Source organism: Pungitius pungitius, chromosome 3 (assembly GCF_949316345.1).
Source record: "Pungitius pungitius chromosome 3, fPunPun2.1, whole genome shotgun sequence".
In the NCBI taxonomy this organism is placed as follows: Eukaryota; Metazoa; Chordata; class Actinopteri; order Perciformes; family Gasterosteidae; genus Pungitius; species Pungitius pungitius.
Window position 1 is genome coordinate 27,203,239 of NC_084902.1, and position 15,052 is coordinate 27,218,290.

The following is a 15,052-nucleotide window of genomic DNA, read 5'->3' on the forward strand; positions in this document are numbered from 1 at the left end:
GAGGGGGGGGGCATGCGTCGGATCAAACGGCACGGAGGCGGAGCAGCGGGTGCAGACATACGGAAAGTTCAGAATGAGGGAGTGCACATATTAGTACAAGATTTGAAAGTTTAACTGTTTTTTTTAGGAAGGTGTGTGCAGAGCTATTCTAGGCACAGGGTTTAATCTGAGGAGCATTTGGTAATGTAAAATGACTGGACAACACACTAATACAGTAACTCTCCTCCAGTGCATTGATCTCATGCTCTAATGCCATCCGAGCAAATCAAGAACAGTTGAATTATTGAATCGTAAAATTTCGCAACAAAATGTGACACAAATAAACGTATTCAGACTGGAATTTTGAGAATTTACTGTATTTTGTGTACAGTAAATGCCTCACAGCATTCGCATGAGTGCTCGTACACAGACATATTCAAATCGGCTGAACGCATGATATGGAAGACATACACAGCAAAGTCATTCTCATCCAATGACCATGCATCAACAGCACAACACAAACAAAATGTCTGTAAGTCCGATGCATGCTGTTATTTATTTTTTCTTACTACCAGAGCAAGAGCTAGAACACTTTTTCGATTGTGGTGTGTAACGCTGCTCAAGATGCAACTATCTGAAATGAGCCATGGAACTGATCTATGATGAAAACCTACAGCTTCAAAAGGGCTAAAAAAACACTCAATGGAGAAAATCTTCCCTCCTGTCAGCAATGACCTAAGGTAACAAGATGCATCAGCACAAACATCCGGACAGAAATACCAACTTACTATGGCATGGACTGACTGAATTAATGTGGAGAACTAAAAACAAAGACAGTCGATAGATAAATTATAGGACAGGTGCTCGCAGGTCTTCATCAAGATGTATAAACATATTTTGATATTCATGCTTTTTAACCAAAAAAAGACAAGAAAGTAAAAAGGAAACACCAAGAAATCTGTTTTTCTACTTAAATGTCCGCGTACGTGTATTACATAAATTGTTCTGAAATTAGCAGATTTCTTGGTGCACTTGTTCACATTACACTTGCATAACAATAACAAATGTGTAAAAGCGGTCTAGGGCGCGTTGCATCTGCGTTTGATAAGTTGTGGGTTTATGCAGGACACCAAAACGCAATAATAAGACACCAACTATTCACAACTGACATGTTACTGAAAGGTCAAATGTCAATGAAAAAACACACACATTTACTCTCAGTTGTATCTTACCGTGCTGAAAGCTTTCATTTAGTTTGACCACAATTTCAAATATCTGTCTGTTCCCTCATACCAATACAAAGGGATGGGTTCATTGTAATTAGCAGTCCACCAAATTTAAATCTTTTTAAAAGAGTCAGTGTGAGAAAGTTAGTAGTTGGAGAAACATTTCATCTATAATCACAACGGTCAACGTTGAGGCAAAAATCAATAGGGTTCTTCTGCAAACGATTTAAATCCATCAAAACATTAAACAAAATCATATCTAATCTGGATATCTCAGAACGTGGATATAATAAACAAAAGCAATCTGCATAACTAGATATATGAAAGAGGGATGTGTGTTTTGGGTAAACAGACCCTTGAATTTACATTGAATCTAAAGAAACTCAACTTTGTCACATTCACAGGTGCATTTGAAAATCAGTATGATTTTCCTCAAAAGTATCCATAACATATTGAATTGAATTAATACTACTGCTACTAAAGACATTTTTTTTTTGTCCTGTAAATAAACTTGGTCAGGGGCTCAGACTTACGGACTGGTCTTCGTTGATCGGGTCCCGGACACTGCCCGTGTTCTGGGGCACCCAAGGAGGGTCAAATATGGGGACACAAGGCATGCCAAGTATAGGAGACGGAAGGGTGAAGTTGATGCTGGGCGGAGGGATCTGAAACATAAACATATGTAAACGTCAACATAAATACAGCAACAAATGGGTCAAATAAAACAGCACTAAATCAGGACAGCATTATTATTTTTACCTTAAAGATCTGCTGGGCTCCTTCTTCCATGCGAGGCCACACCTGGTAGCGAAAACGCCACAGTGTGTAAAACTTCAGCACGGAGTTGATGCGCTGGCAGGCCTCCTGGTGCTGGAACTCCGCCATCATCATTTCGGTCACCGCGTCGGGGACCTTCACAGCACACAGGAGGAACATGGCAGCTGGAGGGGATTCGGAGAGAGAGAACGGGGGAGGAGTGAGGAGAGGAAGGAATGAAAAAAAGGGAGCCAAGAGAGGGCAAAGAGTAGAAAAGGAAAAAGGAAAGAAAAATGTTAAAAGCATCTGAATATCTAGAACGAAATGAGAGTAAAGCCAGGTCGCCCCTTATTAAATACAGTACCTCATTTTAGCTTTAACCATTAGTAATACACTTTGAAGGGCACAACAACATACAGACGTCCGACTCACCCGCCGCGGCCGCCATGTGCTCATCCACACTGAGCAGGAGCTCCCAGGCCGCCGGCTGGATGTCTCCGTACATGTCGTCGGTCAAGATGGGAGCCGCCTTGATCAGCAGCGAAAGCGGGGCAGGCGACAGGCTCATCACCTGAGAGAAACACCAGCGAGCAACAAAGGCAATCTGACCAACAGCAGTTTGGTGACACGTGGTTCATTCGTCACCATCATTGTTGTTTCTGCTTCTGAATGAAGTCTGAAAATATATAGCACCTGGTTGCGGATGTACTTGAGCATGCCGGTGTCCTTCTTCCCCTCCGTGTTGGAGTCAGTGGGTCTCCTCTTCATCGACGGGGTCCTCAGGCAAGACTTGTCTGAACACTAAAGGCACAGACTCAGGCTCATCAACCACCACAAAAACAGAAGAAACAAACAGCGCGGACCGTCTGTGAAACCCACCTCTTTGCTCTTCTTGGCACGCGCCCCGATAACACCGGAGGAGGCGCTCTCCTCTCTCAGGCTGTCCACCGCCTCGCCGTACACAAGCTTGATGGCGCGCACCAGACGGGCGCAGGAGCGGCTGTGGTGCTGGTAACAGCGCGGGTGGCAGAAGTCCACGTGGGTGCAGATGAAGCTCTGCTGGTTGCACAGCAGAATCATAATCTGTGCCGAGAGAGTGAGGGGAGGGGAGGGGAGGGGAGGGGAGGAGAGGGGAGGGGAGGAGAGGGGGGGGTCAGTGATCGGAAAGGAAGGAAGACGCCTCATGCACTCATGCACACGTTGAAGGGCCCGTACATGGAGCCAGGACATGTTGCGGTGGTAGTTGTCCTCCGCTCCTGCGGAGCCCTGACCCTCCGGCTCTATGCTGGGTTCACTGGTGCTGAAGGGACTGCCTGCAACAGGAAGCAAGCGCATGAACCTTTTCAAATAAATCAGTTTTATATGAACATAAAAGCGCAAAACGGCGCCTGGACCTGTCTGGTCCGTGTCTTACCGATGTCGGTGACGGTATCCCTGCTGTGCGTTTGCGACAGCAGCCCCTCCTCGTTCTCCGACCCCGAGTCCTGCCGCGGCATCTTGGTGCTCTTGAGGCTCCCGGCCCGGCGTATGGAGGACAGGGAGCCGCCTTTCTTTATGCGGAAGCTGCGGGCGCCTTTGATCTGGAGCAGCCGGGAGCCCCCGATGCGAATCTTCCGGCTCGGCGCTGGAGGGGAGGGCAGCGGGGCGAGATTGTCTAAATTATTTTCAACGATAAGCTGGCGGGGGCAGTAAGTGCACCGAAAAATTGCCTGGCTTGTGCGATACCGGATCTCACCTTGAACTTCCGGCTGCTTCTTCTCGTCGCAGACGATGTCAGACTTCAGCGTGTGGCTGCTGCTGTTGAGCGAGTCGTGGCCGTCCTCGTCGTCGAGGATTCCCGCAAAGCTGATCTTCCTCTCGTAGCGCTGGCGGCCAAGATCCGGGTCCAGCCGCAGGCGGCAGCTTTCAAGATCCTTGGCAGGATTTAAAGCGTGTGTATGATCAAAACACTCGCTTTTAATTCCTAGCTGTAACTTCTGACACAATGCAGAGAAAATGCAACAGGCTGAATGCATGTGCTCATGATGGTACTACTGACCACCAGTGGTTCGGTGCGTGGGCGTGGTAGGCAGGGAAAGGTCTCCCGCAGGAAAGTGGTGATTTCCAACAACAGCTGGCAGGCAGCCATCTTCAGAGCGAAGGGGCAGCCACATTTTGTAGGGTTGACTGTGTCTTAAAAATAAGGAAATGTGGTTAGAAGTACAGCTCAGTTGAGTCAACGCTAAATACTATTTCATGACAGATTTGTGGAACTATAAAGAATATATGACCGATAAAGCATTAAACTCTCCTCTGACTCACTGTCGTCCAAATAGTCCTCTTCCTCGTCTTCTTTTCTCATTCTCCGTTTGGTCTCCTCGTCAAAGATGTAACCCAGGATGTTTGCGGGGCTCTCGCTGTCAGAGTGACACAGCTCACTGAGCCTCGTGCCAATGGCCTGAGCGGTTTAACAAACACAGAGAGACCCTCTCATATATATATATCTATATATACATAGATTACTGATGGCAGAAATCTTTAACTCACATCTCCCCACTGGCAGAAATGTTTGGCGGCGTTCCACTGAAGCTTCTGGTTTCTTTTGTTGCCCACAACAGGCGATCGACCCCGCGAGAGACCTCTCTTCGTAATGTTTACGTGGTGGCCCTTCATCCACTCGGGCCAGTTGCCACGGTTACAGCGGTGCACAAATCGGGCGCATTCGAGGAAGAGGGAGGCCCGGGCCACGACAGGAGCTTCCTGGACGAAGCACAACGCAGATAAGAGACGTCAATGTCAAAGTGGAGGTTGAGTTTAGGAAAAACAAATGGGGGGGGGGGGACACGCGTGTTGTGGGACATACCAGGTCCAGGGCAGCGGCGAGGATGGAGGCGTCCGGTATGGTCCCCGGCTCGCAGCAGTTCAGCAGGAACTGGAAGCGTTTCATGCCCTGTCGAATGGCGCCCAGATTCACCACGTTCTTGTTCTTCATGGCCTCCTGGCTGGCCGCCAGACGTTCTTGAAAGCCGTGAGGTCCTGGAGGAAAGTGTGAACAAAAGAGAAGAAGACAGGAGAGCGGAGAGGAGGACATAACAGAACACGTGGAGAGGTTTATTTCTTTTCAAAAAGCACATTTGTGGGTGATCGTTTATAAGGACTGCACTGAATATCGTTTATTGACATTGCATGAAGCAACATCACCATCCAGGACATTTGACAAAAAAGCAGTGAAGAGCCACCAACACATGAAGCTGAGTGAGAGATGGACACACAACCATCGGCAGTGGTTACACTTGGATTTTAATTTAATGTCGCCTCAGACACACAAAAACAACTATGCAAAGACTAATGTGAATACAAGGCCACCTTCAGCTCTCACCTATATCATATTGTTCATAATGGGATCTAATAAATCATGGTGAAATGACAAGTGTAGCCAAGGCCGAGTGGAGGGAAGCCGTCTGTGGACCATTTTCATCACTTTACTTGCGCGAGCACTGACAGCGTCATGCGTGACACGGTAGCACAGAGATTTGCTCGACAGCAGAAAGATGGTTTCGGTGACATACGGGTTGATCCCACACCTCCGTTCCTCAGGGCAGTGGGAGAAGGAGGAGGGACAGGACGTGCAAGGAAGGGATGTCGGATAACATGACACATTCAAGCCAATCAGTCTGAAAAAAAAGCGTATCTTTGCAAACCAGCCACTGATTGGTTGAAAGTAACACATGGAGCGTAACAGAGGGCGGGGGACGGGGGCGACATGGAGAATGTCAGAAGACCAGGCACCACACCACACCACACGGACAAAACAGAGCCAGGGACGGGAAGAGGGAGAGAGAGCGAGCAGTGGGAACAGACAGGGCGATGGGGCGCGGGTGGGCAAGGGGCACCCCGGGGTAGGGGAGGTCTACCATCTTTCTCTTCTGTGTGGTGAAGCTTGGATGGATTCCTCCTGCCAGACCTCCATTTACCGAGCCGCTTGAAGAAATTCTCCTCCTCGTCCCTGGCGAACTCCGGCCCCACCGCGCCGCCCTCCAGCAGCTTCACCGCGCTGGTGAACTTCACCTGCGAACAGACAAGGATCTGTTAATATTCTCCTATTTCACCCTTCAAAATAAAGGTCTACATGCTGTTTTTTCCCCCTTCCAATAACGGTGCTGTAGTAGCGGTCAACACCCCCCCTTTCCCCCTCACCCTGACCTTTGAACTCTGACGTATGAAGGAGAGGCGATCCACCGAGCTGATATCCAGCAGGTCCTCAACACCATCAGTCAGTCCAGAAAGGGAGGAGCGCTTCAACCAGTTGCCTGGAGAAACGCGAGTACAACAAAAAGGTCACGGTCGAACAACAAAATGCGTCACGGATCGCACACACAGGGTTACGAGGGCGGACATGCACACGCTCACAAGGTTTGGGGAGAGGGAAGAGGAGGGGAAAGCATTCCCTCATTGATTTACACACCAAGGTTTATTATCAAAAATGATTAAAAAAAAGGTGCAACACTAACTTGTGACGTTTTTTAGAAGACACATCAAACGGAAGACCTTGATCAAGTGGCATTTCGAGATACTCTTCATTTCACATTTTTTTCATAGTGAACCCAGCTGCATCAACATAAGCTTTTGAACTACGTTGTGTCAAACAATAAACTTTATTAACTTCTAGTTGCCAATCAAATGGCAATATTTGCATGAAAAGTGACAAATTAAATTGCACAAATTAAATTGTGTGGATTAAAGTTTTGTCAGTAACTATCCCGCTTACTGCGTCTCTGCTAAGCCAGTTCAGGTATATATTTACATTTACTCATTGTTGAGTCTCACCTGCTTGGCATAAACAAGCGTTCTTGCCTCAGGTTCGCAGTGCAGGGGGCTGCGTGAGTGTTTGCCTTTGTACAGCAACACATGACGCATTTTTGCAAATACAACTTGACCCGGGCCAGTGACACTGTACACATCGGGAGAGATGGCAAACGCGGGTAGACATGAAACAAGTAGGGAATGAAGATGGCGCCACATCCACATACGTAAGACAGAGAGAGTGAGGGGGAGGCGAACGGTCCCGCGGCACGCTGAGGCACAAGAAGGGAACAACAAACAAACCGGAAGAGATGAAGGGACTTGGCCTCACGGCAGGTAATGTTGGCACACAAAACACAGCATGTTTTATGGTGAGTTGGAGCGAATATGATGAGGTATGGTCATGGGAATACATACTGTACTCAGCACTGAAATCAGTCAATATGTTCCAGTCTGGGTAGCATGCACAATGCAAATAATCAAAATACGCTATCTTTGCCTAAATATTATGAAAGGGAATTATTTGGTTTTCAAGTGCGTTTGTGTTCACGTCACTTATTGGGTGGGAAAATCTTTCAGTTTGAGGCTCAGGTTGCATTAGGGGGGGGAGGATACTGGGTGAGAATTCACACATTTAACACTGGCATTTCAAAACATTCTAAAAGTCTCTTCAATGCTCACTGTCAAAAATGACCCTGACCTATCGGCAGCTTCAGTTTCTTGCGAAGTGAGATGCGGCGAGATCGGGAGCGCGAGCGCCGGTCCGTGGTGGTGCCGGAGTGCGCGGTGGTGCACTCGGACGTGTCCTGCTCCGATTGGCTGCTGGTGTCGCTGGCGGCGCTCTGCGACTTGAACATCTTCCTCCAGAAGTCCTTCCTGCCCAGCAGAGCCCCGGGGATCTGCTCGTCACTGGAGGCACAGAGAGGGCGCGAAAGGCATGTCGGATTTGATTGTTTGGGGTCAAAACCTCCGCACGCACACAAGCTCGTATATCTGTCAGACCCTTGGTTTTGTTTTTTTAGGATGGGGGAGGAGGGGGGAGCAACGGGGAAGAGATTTAGATGTTTTCCCATTTTGAGCAGAGAAATGGCGGCCGGGCTCCACGTAGATGGCGCTATATGGAGATGCTGCGAGGTGGACACTCACTGTTCGGGTGTCTGGGGGGGTCTACTGGAGATGTAGCTGCGACACTCATCTGCAGCACTGGACACCTGACCCTTCTCCCCGGACACACCCGCCTCTGACCTGCGCACACACACACACACACACACCCAAACACACAGGCCCCCCGGTTCAGACGGCAGAGAGAACTCTACGGATGCTAGAGACCCTCGAAATTCAAATCTAAGTGTAATATTACTTACCTTTGTATGTATTCAAATATACGTTTGTGCTTATACTGCCTAGTTTGTTGTTTTCTATGTTTTGCAGTTAAGTTAAATAAAATATAAATTAAATAAAACCAAATGAAAAATGTTTTGCCTGGTGAACTGCAATGTTGCGTATTATCATTAAACCTGTGTCTTCAATTACAACAGGGTGTCGTCTATAATGCCGTCATGTGGCTTCCATCTCTAATTTGGTCACATAACGAAGCAAAAATATAGGAAGGGCACCTTCACCACCAATCACTTTGACAATAGGAACATCAAATCATTCACTCGGCAAGGAAAACAGATGCAGACAGAACATAATAAAAATAAAGAAAATAAAAGAACAGCCAGCTGTGATGAGAAGCGCAGCTTGGATTCCACATAAAAGGAGAAAGTCAGACCACACACGATGAATCACTGTGATTGGATGGGAAACATTATGTTGATATTTAATAAGGGGGCCGGGGCGGTTAAGGTCTCTGCTCAAGGACACTTCAACATTAAATCAGCAAACGACATCATCGCGGGGACCGTTTCCTGTCCGCTGATTGGCCAGTACCTCCGGGGTCCCGGCTGCTTGGTCTCCTCCTTCTCGTCGGGTTTCTTGGTGGTGGTGACCTTCTCGGCGCTGTCAAGGAGCGCGCTCAGCGCCACCCGGCGGAACACGTTTCCATGGGCCTCCTTAATGAACTGCACCAGCTGGCGGATGTCACAGTACAGACCCTGCAGAGGAAGAGGGGGGCACACAAGTGAGAGGAAGAGAGACTGGAAGTGTTTCGGGAATGACAACACTTGTATGAGCAAGAAAGCGACAAAGAAAATGGACGCTTGTACCTGCAGTCAGGCTGATATTACTGCGCTGTTAATACAGTGTGGATGTTTACACATGCATATATATGCATAAATAGATGATCTACTGTATGTGAGCCCTCTCGAGGCTCCAGCTTGTGAGTGGGTGGCCTCTGATCTTGTGCCATAATGGAGCCAGCCTTGAAAAGTGAGTTATCTCCCGCCAACGTGCACCAGCCACGGCAGCCTCGGGGCTTTGTAGTACCTCTGTGCTCTTACACATACGCTCAGACAAATACGAAGACAGGGTTGTTATCGACAAACTATGGATTAAAACGCCATTCCTTATTGCTGCACTGTAACAGCTCTGAAAGGTTGTTTTTTGTCTCCTCATAAAAGGTCTTAGAAGCAACCATTTAAGACAATCTGCAGCTGAGACCCAAAAGCCAAGTTGATCTTGCATGGTAAAAACATGTAGATCCTAAAAGTTCTTTCGACTCATTTGATGCTATTGTTATGGAATATACTCTTTCCTCTGTTTGCAAAACGATCTGAGAAAAGCTCCAGTTAATGCATTTATTCACAGCAAGATTAAGCACCTCTCATGTGCAATTGATCATGTAAGTGATTGTTTCGTCTTTAGGCTGAGTACAAAATGAGCCATTAATAATTCAACTACGGCGTCCTGCAAGAGCAAATATAAATGCGTGTGGGAATCCAACGAGAGTAAGACTAATACGTGAAGCACATACTGCGGCGAGGGAGAGCCACAGAGACGGCTCGGGGGGGGGGGGTAAGACAGGCAGATGGAAGGGGTGACTTTTTCTCGCGGCGCTCACCAGGTTCTCGGGGCTGTGCAGCTCGTGTGTGGTCGAGGCGCAGCGGGTTATGAGAGACTTGAACATGCAGCCCACCACAACCGCCTCCATGTTCTGGGCCACGGACTTGTTGTCCCCCGTGGTGAAGTTGTTACCGAAGCCTGCCTTGTCTGGAAGCAAGAGGGAGGCGGGAGAGACCACGGATCACACAGGGGGGGGGGGGTTTAGTCAGCGCGGGGGGGAACATTATTGGCAGCTGACCAGCTGGAGTATAAACCAATGAGCCCATACAACAGGGATGGAAGGGGGTAAATAAAGCATATGGGGGAGAAGCAAACTGAAAAGGATTCTGGGTAGGGGATGAGGAACTCATGCTGTATGGCCCTTTTCTCTTGGCCCACTTCAAATATTAACACCAGACTTAATCATACACATTTTTGTGTTGCAGGCGAGTTTTGTAACTTCGAAGAGAGCGAGGGGTGCAGCAATGGAAGCGGTGCCGAGGGAAGGGTCTGATCGGGTGAGTATATTCATCTTATTGATCGTTATTGGTTATTGATCATGTGTATCTACCGATGTTTCTTTTTTTCGCCCTCCTGGACCTCTCCCCTGCACTGCCGTACTCTGCAAGAGAAAAGAGGCGGGGCACAGGTTGATTGACATCAGGCCAGCACAGACATGTTTGCGGTGTCAGAAAAGACGTGACACCCCACCTCTGGGAGGAGGCGAACTCGAGACGCGCACACACACACACACACACACAAACCAAAAAACTAATCAGTGTGCCCTACTCTCTTTGAAAAGTTAAAACACTCATCGGTTCAGTAACTTGCCATTCACGCAGTATTTGTATGCTATGATCGTGCAGATTGTATTTACAGTGTATAAAATACTTGAAATGTCAGTGCAAAACTGAATTAACATGAACAAAATGTCTCAATGCTCAGCAGTAAAGCCCTTGATTGAGCAGAGATGTGATGGGCAAAGCTTTGGATTGGCAAGTGTACAGAATGGATGATTGAGTAAGGTAAGGTAGCATTCAGCTCGGCTTTAAAAAGGAAAGATGGGAGCAGGAGAACGACATGAGGGACAAGCAGAGGCGAGTGGAAGGAGGAGGGCAGAAGACAGAAAAATAAACAGTGCAAAGTGAAATGCAAAGTGCAGGGCGGGCAGACGGTTGCATCAGAATTCAGCTTCCTCAACCACGTCAGAATGTATTAACTAACTCTTTATTTTATACTACTATGTAATACAGCACACACACTAAACATTTGCATGTAATAAAGAATACACGTAATATAATTGTGTAATAAACTTTAGATGGTTTGATTGAGTTTCAACATCTGCACATCAGCTGAAATGCTATAAAATGGTTTCTGGCTTGAGATAAATACATAAATCAGCTTTCTAACATGCCCACAAAGACAAAGCTAAGAGCCTCAAGTTATGCAGGTATAAATGTAGTGCTAATTGGCAAATGTTTGCATGCTAGCACAAGACACTAAGATGATGAACATGCTAAAATTATACCTTTAAATCATGTAAGCTTAGTGACTGCACGTCAGCATTCAGACTTTTAGAGGCTGCCCGATTAATCTTTTACCGTATTTTCACGACTATACGGCGCACTGGATTATAAAACGCACCTTCAATGAATCGCCGATTTTAGAACTATTTTCCTATATAGGGCGCACCGGATTATAAGGCGCATAGAATAGAAGATACTGCAGTGAAACGTTTGACTGGGGGCTGCATTATGCATCCACTAGATCGGGCTGTGCTAAATCAAACGTTATTAAGCGTTCTGAAAACTCTTCACTCCCATGGTAACGTTGTTCAAACGTTAATGTGGATAATAACAATATCTCTGAACCTCGTTCTTGATTAATGCTTTCGTCCTTCTTGCACCGAGAGGCAGCGCTGGAACAGACGGTGGCGCCTCGCGGCGGACCGTCACCGCCAGCTCGATCCCGAGAAATTACCGCGGCTGCTGGCACCAGACTTTCCCTCCAATGGATCCTCGTTAACCAGTATGGATCAACCAATTGATCCATATATATGGCGCTCCGGATTATAAGGCGCACTGTCGTTTTATGAGAAAAAAAAAGGATTTTAAGTGCGCCTTATAGTCGCGAAAATACGGTATATAAAACCAAAACGCCTGTTGCAGCACTTCTGCACAGAATACCGACTTCTTTCTTAAGCGTCAGTTGTAACCTGACTGACATCAGTGTTCCAAACCAATGTCGATCAAACCCCGATGCACCTTCACTTGTGCATGGTCATATGCCTATTTCTTTCTGTGTCACGATCTGCGTCTGATCCCACTCACACACGCCACCATACTTACTGTCAGTGATGGGCTCCATGCAGAAGCCCAGCAGTGCATGCAGGAAGTCCACTATGTTATTGAGAGAGTCTTTGTTGACATACTCGCGCATTGTTTGCCGAAACTGCACCTTGTCCAGCTTATAAAGGCTGGTCAGGCAGTTCTGGGCCTGAAAGAAATAATCTGAACATTAGAAAAAAAATTGCAAGACGTCGGGCAGAAACGAAAATGCCTTGTTTGCAGGGTATGCTGGGTATGCTGTCTGGATAGCAGTGTAATCTCCAGTACAACTTAATATGATCAGCATTTAGAATGGCAGCTGCTCCCTTACGTCAGTCATTTTAGATTCATGAATCTTTTACCACACCAAATACGGTTATTAATCAGTTGATAACAAAGCGTTTTTTGAGGAAAGACGTCTGACCTGCATCCGGAGGCGATCCCCAGACAGGCCGCGGTGTCCCTCGCCACAGCCGTAGGCACAGCCCAGCGACTTCACAATTTTTATCAGCATGGTCAGAGCCAGGCGGTGGGCGCTGAAGCCAGAGCCTTCTTCCTGTGTCGAAGGAGTGAAGAACACAAACGTCAATGCACAGGACCTTTGTGAAGATATATTTAGATATTAAAGACTCACTTCTAGAAAAAGATCAAACCTTTTTATCATAATCCTTGTTATTCTTCACATCATCTTTGCTCCCTTGCCCACTCCCTCCACCACTTCCCCCTCCTCCTCCTCCTCCTCCTCCACCACCACCATCGCCCCCTCCCCCGGCCCCCGGGAGGGATCCGCCTCCCTGGGCGCCCACTCCAAGGCCCTGACCGGCCGTGTCCTTGGCTCGGGCCTCCTGGTTCTCCTTGTTGTCGGGCTTGGACAGCTTCTTTCCCATGTCGGGCACCACGCTCAGCTGCAGCAGGCAGTTGATGATATTGAGAGCCACGTCGCAGATCCTGGAGCTGATGTCGTGGCTGAGGACGGCGTAGAGAGCCCGCAGCACAGCCTGAGACACAAGAAGAGGTTGCTTATTTTGTCCAACCAATGCTGTAAAAGCATAGGACGGCATTGATCTCATTGTTGGTAAACAGAACAACAGCAAGTCAATATCTCGTTATATTCTTTTTTAATGGAGGCTGCGAACACTCACAGTGAGGTCCAGCATGCCGTTCTTCTGCACAAAGTTGTTGGTGCCCTCGATGTTCTCCCCTTCCTCCAGACAGGAGTAGTTGATGCAGGAGTCGGTGAAGCTGCGCGGCAGGTTGGCGCAGGCCAGCGGCTCCACGGGCATCTCGGGCACGGTGACGGGGTTGCACAGCTTCTTCATGTGCTCCGTAAAGAAGTCGGCGTAGCCGACGTTGAATGACGCCACTGTGGTGTTGAATGCCGCCATGGTGATGGTTGAGATCTGAGAACGTACTGTGGGCGAGAAAAGAGGCTTCGAGAGGACGCTACAGCGTGATGAATGTTATCTTGCAGGTGGCAACCGTGGGTGGAATAATAAATAATAATTCTCATGTCTATTTTTAACACTGCAGCATTGTTTTATTGCTCCTTTACTCATACTCAAATTCTCTTTAAATATATATATATATATAATTATTATCTTAGAGTAAACATAATAGCGTGCGTGGAGCAGAGCCGGAAGCCAGCAGTTATTTATATGTAAATTAGCTTTGTCACAAGATAACTGTTATGTAACTGGACTATTTATTCTCTGCAGGTCTCAGTGGAGCCAGCATTGTCTCGCCTTCACTGTAGCTGATGGGACAGTAATATGAATATAAATTCTTATCTTCCAGCACTTTGTGTATCCAAAGCTTTGCCCATGTACAATAAAATCATCAATTATTCTTGTGATTTGCTGGATATTTATAGCGTAGAACGCTCGCCTTAAGATCTATTCCACTAGCCACGGCTCTTTTCCTCACCCTCTCTGACAGTGTTATCGCTGTGGCTGTTGGAGTGGTCGGGCATGTCTCTGAGCAAAGAGTGGTGGGAATGAGAGTGCTTGGCACTCAGACTGTCGGCGTCTGCCGCTGTGTCCGTGCTGCCCCTCCGTGTGAACTTGCCTGGAAAGTGACAAATACATCAGGTTGAAAGACAAAAATACCCGCTTCCTGCGTTTCCCTGCATGTAGTGCATGAGTAGTTAGAAAATTTCACCCATTGAATGGAGTTCATTTAAAGCAGCAGCCAAGCCAAGTAGACATATAACAGCACCAAAACTCTGAATAGTATCTTTTTGCCTTGAGCCAATTTTAATGACACCCCTCAAAGAGCAGAGCTAATAAGACATACATAATGTTAATGAAATGACCCAATTTACTAGCCGACAGCCTGATCCAAACAGAATCCTCTGACTCACCAGCTGGGAGCTTAGGAGAGAGGAAGCACGGCTGCGAGCTGGTGGCATGCGATATATTCTGATTGTCAGCGGCGCCCCGCCTACCCATGATGGTGGCCTGCCAGCCCCCGCGGTCCAGAGCCCGCCGGTCGTCGCCGAGGCCCGAGAAGCTGCCGAAAGAGAAAGTGCTGCGGGTGGGCGAGACGTCCAGGTGGTCCTCGTGGAGCAGGAAGGGAACGCCCATACGCCGCTGGCGCTTCTTCCCCGCGTGATGGTAGGGGATGGAACCCTTTCTCTCACGGTCGTCACGCCGGTTCTTAAACTATGAAAGCAAAAGTGAGACACACAATCCTCTCATTTCTGAAAAACTGATGCAGATGTGCATCCTTAGTTATTTCTTTGCCCACGTCTGGAAGCCTCGCTCTGACCTTCTTGAAAATGTTCATGCCCAGGTCGGAGGAGAGGTCAGGGACGGCCTGACGACGGAGGCTGGTCAGAGAGACTTTGGTAAACGTCTCTGTGCTCAGAGACTTCCCCTCTTCGTTGCATTTCAGGGTCATGTCCTGCAAAACAGAGCAGAGCAAATGGCGTAGTGGGGAGTGCGGCGCGTACATCAGAAGGACTACGCGTGGACACCTACATCCTCCCTTGTCTTCCTGCCA

The 15,052-nt window shown here is 47.8% G+C and overlaps 1 protein-coding gene across 18 annotated transcripts in view; it reads right to left on the bottom strand.

The window, feature by feature from the left end:
• LOC119218375 (protein unc-80 homolog) overlaps positions 1-15,052 on the bottom strand; it is a 33,813-nt gene that overhangs the window by 12,691 nt on the left and 6,070 nt on the right. For 7 of the 18 annotated variants that reach the window (XM_062561418.1, XM_062561428.1, XM_062561422.1 and 4 more), the window contains exons 9-34: positions 14,819-14,953; positions 14,412-14,712; positions 13,976-14,116; positions 13,195-13,463; positions 12,706-13,050; positions 12,477-12,608; positions 12,074-12,221; positions 10,297-10,347; positions 9,745-9,893; positions 8,676-8,839; positions 7,890-7,988; positions 7,444-7,652; positions 6,144-6,250; positions 5,855-6,008; positions 4,804-4,976; positions 4,488-4,700; positions 4,263-4,398; positions 4,000-4,133; positions 3,697-3,874; positions 3,376-3,615; positions 3,177-3,274; positions 2,841-3,044; positions 2,655-2,762; positions 2,394-2,532; positions 1,965-2,146; positions 1,739-1,870 (exon numbers count right to left, since the gene is read on the bottom strand). In XM_062561418.1, coding sequence (XP_062417402.1) covers positions 1,739-1,870; positions 1,965-2,146; positions 2,394-2,532; positions 2,655-2,762; positions 2,841-3,044; positions 3,177-3,274; positions 3,376-3,615; positions 3,697-3,874; positions 4,000-4,133; positions 4,263-4,398; positions 4,488-4,700; positions 4,804-4,976; positions 5,855-6,008; positions 6,144-6,250; positions 7,444-7,652; positions 7,890-7,988; positions 8,676-8,839; positions 9,745-9,893; positions 10,297-10,347; positions 12,074-12,221; positions 12,477-12,608; positions 12,706-13,050; positions 13,195-13,463; positions 13,976-14,116; positions 14,412-14,712; positions 14,819-14,953 — 4,341 coding nt within the window. The remainder of the gene's footprint in view (positions 1-1,738; positions 1,871-1,964; positions 2,147-2,393; positions 2,533-2,654; positions 2,763-2,840; positions 3,045-3,176; positions 3,275-3,375; positions 3,616-3,696; positions 3,875-3,999; positions 4,134-4,262; positions 4,399-4,487; positions 4,701-4,803; positions 4,977-5,854; positions 6,009-6,143; positions 6,251-7,443; positions 7,653-7,889; positions 7,989-8,675; positions 8,840-9,744; positions 9,894-10,296; positions 10,348-12,073; positions 12,222-12,476; positions 12,609-12,705; positions 13,051-13,194; positions 13,464-13,975; positions 14,117-14,411; positions 14,713-14,818; positions 14,954-15,052) is intronic. The other 11 variants (XM_062561432.1, XM_062561431.1, XM_062561426.1 and 8 more) reach the window with 10 other exon arrangements.